This window comes from Branchiostoma floridae, chromosome 14 (assembly GCF_000003815.2).
Source record: "Branchiostoma floridae strain S238N-H82 chromosome 14, Bfl_VNyyK, whole genome shotgun sequence".
Lineage (NCBI taxonomy): Eukaryota > Metazoa > Chordata > Leptocardii > Amphioxiformes > Branchiostomatidae > Branchiostoma > Branchiostoma floridae.
Window position 1 is genome coordinate 15,876,560 of NC_049992.1, and position 7,500 is coordinate 15,884,059.

General features: G+C 41.1%; 1 protein-coding gene across 1 annotated transcript in view; it reads right to left on the reverse strand.

The window, feature by feature from the left end:
* Positions 1-72: 72 nt before the first annotated feature.
* LOC118431023 (platelet-activating factor acetylhydrolase-like) overlaps positions 73-7,500 on the reverse strand; it is a 7,856-nt gene continuing 428 nt past the window's right edge. The window contains exons 2-9 of the mRNA XM_035842095.1: positions 5,963-6,122; positions 5,434-5,605; positions 4,766-4,889; positions 4,231-4,344; positions 3,614-3,705; positions 2,129-2,302; positions 1,471-1,619; positions 73-374 (exon numbers count right to left, since the gene is read on the reverse strand). Coding sequence (XP_035697988.1) covers positions 226-374; positions 1,471-1,619; positions 2,129-2,302; positions 3,614-3,705; positions 4,231-4,344; positions 4,766-4,889; positions 5,434-5,605; positions 5,963-6,122 — 1,134 coding nt within the window. The 3' untranslated portion in view covers positions 73-225. The remainder of the gene's footprint in view (positions 375-1,470; positions 1,620-2,128; positions 2,303-3,613; positions 3,706-4,230; positions 4,345-4,765; positions 4,890-5,433; positions 5,606-5,962; positions 6,123-7,500) is intronic.

A 7,500-nucleotide genomic window follows, 5' to 3' on the forward strand; every position in this document is an offset into this window, starting at 1 on the left:
TTGTAAATTGTCCTTCGCGTGGCCAATTTACTCCTCTGCCGGGTAAACTCCTTCCCCAGCTTATGATACTGTCTTATGCCACGCAATATCTGCTTGGAGATTACAAAATGTTGAAAAAAAAAAAAAATTCAGATATACCCTTGTAAAATCGTCAACATTTTCCAGAGCACTTTGACCAAGCAATGAACTTGGGTACACAGTTCTTGTACCACGTGAAGAGAAGAGTTACAACTTGGCCTCATCAGGAGTGGGCTTGTCCACACTTGTGTCCACCTGTTTCTCCTTGGCTGGTCTGGGGTCCAGTTTGACGTTTGTTCCCTGGATGAGATGTTCCCCCTCCAGTACAGTACTGTTGTAGTCATCTCCTGGTAAGTCTGAGAGGATGACACAAAATCTTAGACTCAAGTTGTTATAAGTACAGTCAAACCTGTCTATAGAAATGTGGCCACTATAGACAGGTGGCCACTATAGAGAAGGTCTCATTGATGTTTTACTCCGAGTGGGTACCCTAAAATAGATCCGAGCCAAAACATAAACGGCTGCATGGACGCGTGTTTTTAGCAGTGAGAAATTCCCTTTTAGCTAGCGGAACTGATATCAAAAGTTAAATTGGTGACAGCTTGTATGTAACTGAAGAAATTAGCAAGTAAAGTTTTGCAGCCGCGCGCTAGGTCGGAGGTACACAGTCCCGGGTCCTGAGTGGTGCGGTTGTACACTAACAGCGAAAAGGTGCCTTTTTTTGGCATTGACTAATGGTAGTTTGTAATTGCTATAAAAAAAGAACCTATGTATAGTTCACGTTGGCAATTTTTTCCCACGATATAGGGTAAATGCGCTCAACATAGAATGAAAAATATGCTAAAATTTTACTTCATTATCTTCATTATGAACACGCCCATGTAAACCACGAATTACAACATAGAAGTCTATGGGAAGACAAAACTCATCAATTGACCAAGTAATATACTAATAAGCTACAGCACTGTTGTAGTGATCTCCTAGTAACTCTGAGAGGATGACAAAAATCTTAGACTCAAGTTGTTATCAGTATATGGAACTGGTAATGATCAAGCTTTCTTTTCTACACTCCCATTTGATTTTGCATCCTTCCAAATATTTGGGAGCTCTTACAAAATTATGAATGAATAAATGAGAAACCTTAACTGTATATTTATGCTCTTACAAGCTACATTGTAAGTATATGTCAGCTATCTCTTGCTACATATACAATGACCAATGTATACTAGTCTGTACAGGTCTAACTTTTCACTTCATAAGATAGTTATAAATGTAGGGACAGATGAAGTTTATGGTACATCTAATTGTTTAAGAAATATGAATTTTTTGTGCTATTCAAATATGAAAAAAAACTTGTATCTAAATAAAAAAGAGTTTGTTTTTGTTGTTGAATAAAGTACTGTAGTAATTGTCACCCATTCACATTACAACAACATAAAACAGATTAGTTACCCAGATGTTTTGCTAGGAAGGCCAGGGAAGCTTCATTGTTGATGTCTATGGCTACATGTGGGTCTAGCGCTCCTCTGCTATGGACTCGTGTACCAAAGAACTTTCCAAACAGGAAGGTGAAGTCTGACTGACTCTGGTGAACAGTCCCCCTGTCAAGAAAACGGAGATCATACAGTCACATAAAACGTAAAAGTTTCTTGTTTTTGTTTGCTAATTATCTATTCACCAGTCATTTCATATTTGATTTGACTTTCTATGTTTTCTTGTTTCGGTGTCTACAAGCCCACGTGGGCTGGATGACATTCAGTGGCAAGACATGTTACGCCAGTTAGGGACACTAACGATGACTCAAGATGGGAATTGGCCACGAGGACAATTTAATGAAGACTTCAACAGTGCATACAAATGGAGACAAGATGGCGGACGAAACGCACGAGGGCCCATGACCCGGAGGTCAAGGGTCATGACCTAATCCTAGCATACCATGTTGGCATTAAATAAACATTCATTCATTTGTTCATTCATTTACTGTGAATTTTAATGACCAGTACTAGTCTGTTGTTTTCTCCTTTACGAATGAATTAAACTCAACAATCACATTTAAACTTGATAATGCAGCAGAAACAGATAGTGGTTTGCTGAAAATACACTGTCTCACTTTATAGTGATCATCTTGCGGTCGACCCCCTCCTTTCCCATGAGTCTGTTCATGCGTACGATGTTCCCTGGCCAATGGAAGGCCTCCGTGTTGATGAAGAGGATTGGCTGGCTGATCTGTGGGTACATCTCTCTGTCTATGGGTAACATCCAGCCGTCCAGTATAACGGCACATCTGGGGAACATGATACACTGTTATCGTTGAACCAGGTTTGGGGTACATAGTGTACAGGGCACAGTTAGATTTAACAGACTACGCTGGTACAGCCACATCCAAACAACGGAGGAGGAGGAGTGGCCCAGGAAGATCATAGAATTTTGCATGGAGGGAAAGAACCCTCGTGGTCGACCTTGAAAGAGATGGACGGACAACATAAGGGAAGACATACACTTCCTCAACCTAGCTGCCATCAGGCCCCCTCATCTACGTGCAAGCACGTCTAACCCCCACAAGATGGGGAACGACAGACGTTAAACCGGAGAGTGAGTGACTGTTACCGTTGCAACCCAGTACACATGTACAGCAGATATCCACTTGTATGATGTTGCCCCTTGTGACCAGTATCAGAAGGTCATTGCCCCATGTACAGTGCATATTAGAGTCGTTTGGGGTTGTTTGAGGTCATTTGAGGTGTTTAGGCAGACTCACCAGTATAGCTCAGGTATTGAACAATAATGTACTGAAACAAATCATTCCCAACATACTGATGCCTATACTTTAAATTAGCTAAAACATCTATGCCAGGAGGCAGCTTAACAAAATAAGACAAACTTTGTGTCTTTGTAAAAGTTGCAGAACTTATAACTTGTGTACATTCTCACATCATGATGCAGCAAACAAGCCTGTACAATCACAGTGCCACGGTGGCCTTTTGGTAAGGGCTGTTGACTGAGGACTTGGAGGTACTGAGTTTGAATCCCTGAAAGTGTGGTCACAATGTTGTGCCCTTGGGAAAGACAATTTCAAACCGACTCAGATATAAATAAGTAGCACTACCTAGCTTTGACTAGGTTTATTTCTAGAATAGGATGTTAAAAGGAGGTCCCGTGTTTGAGGAGAGGTACACATCAAGCATGTTGAAGAACCCACCAAATTCATCGATAAGAATAGGGGGTCCTTCCCAGTGTGAGTGGATAAAATAAGTCTGTCTGGATATGCATCTTGCACTGTCCAGTACAAACTTGGCATGTTACATAATGAGGCAGTTTATGGGTATGCAATACAAACAAACAATATAATATTGGGATGGAGGGAACTGTCTTTGCCACATCCTGGACATTTTTTAGCTCATTTAGGCATGCCTAAAGATGCCGAAACTTACATAAAAGAGGAACTCTGCGATCTACGTCTCTTAGACACTTCACACTCGAGACAGAATGAGTCACGTGAGCCAGAGGGCAGAGGTCATGGCTCGTGCGCACTAAATTATCTGATTTGCGCATTTTAGCCCAAATCAACACAATGACCATGAGTGTTGTCACCCACCTTAACCTGGGATCTTTGTAGAGAGAGACCAGGGAGGAGGCACCACCAAAGGAGTGGCCCATAGCTGCAACCCTGTCCAAGTCCAGCTTATCCTGTGATAAATATGCAAACTTTATCACTCTTTTTTCTAACATAGCCTTCTGCGTTCCACAACCTTCTTTAATTCTTCAGTAAACGTTTCGACAACCATCTGTCGGCTTCCTCAGTGCATGATAAAACGACTACTATCGGTGCTATGTGAACTAAACATGTCAGTCCAAACCAAAAGTGACCTATTGTGATGTAATAACTTGAAGTGGAAATGTTCTCAAACCTGATAAACTACTTCTCCTTGCCACATAGCTTTGATAGTAAGTGTGTTATTATGCACTGAGGAAGACGACAGATTGTTGTCAAAACGTTTCCTGTAGAACTAAAGAGGGTTGTAAAATGGTACATTCCTAGATCATACTATCATTCTGATTGGTGGAGACAATGCTGACAAAAATTTCCTACAATGCAACAGTGTATTAAATCAAGGAGTTTTTTAAATCAAATTTACAGATATCTCAAAAGTCACCTTAAGAAACAAAAAGGTTTCTGACAAAAATTTTTTTTACAACATGTCGGTTACCCACCTTGAACTGTGATAGGTCCATGCCTGTCTGGCACAAGTTGTTGATGTTATTGCCCTGGTCCATACTGACCAGAAGGTCCAGCATGTGACCCAGCTCATCTGCACGCTGGTGGACCTGGTGTACAAGCAGATGTAAGGAATGTCAGAATCAGTAATTTACTACTATTCATAACAAGCTGCTTCTTCCTTACATCACAAGCTATTTGCCACCAGAAAATGAAGACCATATCATGTCCAGGTCAAAAGATACAAAAGTTTTGCTGAAGTACCAAGGTCACATACTAGGGGGCTCAAAATTGACATTGACTTTTTTCCAACAACTATGTACATACCAAATATCATTGTAATCCATTAAGAGGCTCTTGAGTTATGCTGACTACAAAAATCCAGAAATACAAATAGACACACACTCACACACACACCCACACCCAAAACAATATCTCTATTTTCATGGTATAATTACATGGCAGAGATGTTGACTGATCTGAAAGCAAACTTGTTTTGAAACAACATACAAAGTTGAGACCACCCCTTACCTGTTTATTCCTAACAGGATATTCGTCTCCCTCTGGTTTAGGAATCATGGGGACCCACTCTACTGTTTGAGTTTTCCCATCGTCCTCTTGCCTGATCACATGAGTTGCCGAGGCTGAACCATCTCTGTAGATACAGGGGCACAGCGGATGAAATAGAATATCATCTTCTTATCCGGAGATATCTTAACACATGGTATTACCCCGTAGGATGGAAGTAGTCATCAAAAGGAACAACTGAAGTGTGAACATGTTTAACCCCTGGATCAGGTAGCAACAGATGGTAAACCAGGGAGTGTGTGTCTTTGTTTGTTTGTTTGTTTGTGTGTGTGCACATATGTGCTTGAATGTGTGGTTCCTTCATTTAACAAAAAGCAGTTTCAGAACCTTTCAAGTTTAGCATGAAAAGGAAACAAGCTGACTTCAATGAAAGACTGTGGTGCTTTAAATCACTATCAGTAGAGGACACACACAGTACTTTGGATGACAAAACATTCAAATCAAACAGCTATGGCTCAATGGCTTACTATTATACACTTTGTATGTTTTATTCTCATAGTGGCTCTTCTAAGTAATGATATGGCATAGCAGATCATTGCCCTGATGTTGGATATTCATTAGCTTACCACAACTGGTCTAAAAGACTATATTAAATCATAAATGAGACATACCTGTGTTCAATAGAAGCGACTAGATACCCCCTTGATGCCATCTCTAAACATACAACAGTGTACGTTGTCCTCTGTCCGCCCAGTCCATGGGAGAAAACTATCACTGGGAACTTGGATGGAGTTTCCTTCTTTAAAAATGGGGCATTCGGGATGGCTGGGACCTTGGGATTACCTACAAGGAGGAAAAAAATAAAAATGGAAGATAACTATTACCACTATAGACTCTAACTCTAAGCCTACAGAATTTCAATAATTTTCTCTATTCTAAATATGATGTGGGCAATGTCAAATGTCCAGATTTCTTGACTCTTTTTGCAGGTGAGGGATTGACTAAGAAGGATAGTAGATAGGGCAGTGGGGTTGGTGTGAAAATGGATGCAGCTTGAAAATTCAAAACGGCTTTTTAAAATTTGTTTCTGGCATCATTCTTAGCAGATTACCACTTTTTTTCTGACAATAACACAAGTATGAGCTTCTTTACATTTATGTCACCTTTCCAATAGCCTTTAAACACAATATATATACCTACCCACTATCAATCTGCATAAAGAGTAAGTCCATTTTGGAACACCAATGAACTTGAAGTAGCCATCTAAGTACTGACGACTTGGTGTCCATGTTGGCCAATCATGCTTCCTCTGTCTGATGTCACATGGTTCAGTTGGGTAGAACAGCCTCAGAAACACACCCTACAGGTCAAAACACATGGTACAGTTGGGTAGAACAGCCTCAGAAACACACCCTACAGGTCAAACACAAGGTTCAGTTGGATAGAACAGTCTCAGAAACACACCCTACAGGTCAAACACATGGTTCAGTTGAGTAAAACTAAATTCTCAGAAACACACCCTACAGGTCAAAACACATGGACAGTTGGATAGAACAGCCCCAGAAACACACCCTACAAGGAAAAATACATGGTTCGTCACGCAGGGTAGAGGAACAGCCTTAGAAACTCACCCTACAGGTCAAAACACATGGTTCAGTTGAGTAGGACCTCAGAAAGACACCCTACAGGTCAAAACACATGGTTCAGTTGAGTAGGACCTCAGAAACACACCCTACAGGTCAAAACACATGGTTCAGTTGAGTAGGACCTCAGAAACACACCCTACAGGTCAAAACACATGGTTCTGTTGGGTAGTAACACAGAAACACACCCTACCGGGTAAAACACATGGTTCAGTTGAGTAGGACCTCAGAAACACACCCTACAGGTCATAACACATGGACAGTTGGGTAGGACCTCAGAAACACACCCAACAGGTCGAAACACATGGACAGTTGGGTAGGACCTCAGAAACACACCCTACAGGTCAAAACACATGGTTCAGTTGAGTAGGACCTCAGAAACACACCCTACAGGTCAAAACACATGGTTCAGTTGGGTAGTAACACAGAAACACACCCTACAGGGTAAAACACATGGTTCAGTTGAGTAGGACCTCAGAAACACACCCTACAGGTAAAAAGACATGGTTCAGTTGAGTTAAAGACCTCAGAAACACACCCTATCAAAACACATGGTTGTCATGTTGGATAGAAGAACAGCCTTAGAAACATACCCTACAGGTCAAAACACATGGTTCAGATGGATAGAACAGCCTCAAAAACAAAGCCCACTACAGTAGGGGTGAGTACCGGTACTCAAACTTCAGGTCCAGGTACGGTCCAGGTCCAGAGGATCAGGTCCAGGTCCTGAACCTGGACCTGAGTATCTGTGAAATCTTGTTAACGGGCGATACTAGCTAAAAACAATGGTTCATTTGACTACAAATGAATCTGTATCTGGATACCACTGGTGTTTTAAAATCCTATCATCATGTAAGCAACATTAACTGCATCTGTTCTGGACCTTGAAGTTTGAATCAGTAGAAACTTGGTTAAAATGACTGCATGATCAACTATCTTGTACTTTGCTCTTGTTACTTTGTTATTTTCTTAGACCTGTAAGCCCCCAAACATAAGAATGCCTGCCGGTATTAGTTCATTTTCTAATTGGTCCAAAGTCCGGTTTTCAAGTCCTTTAGGTAAAACCACATTGTTCAGTTGGGTTAAGGACAGCCT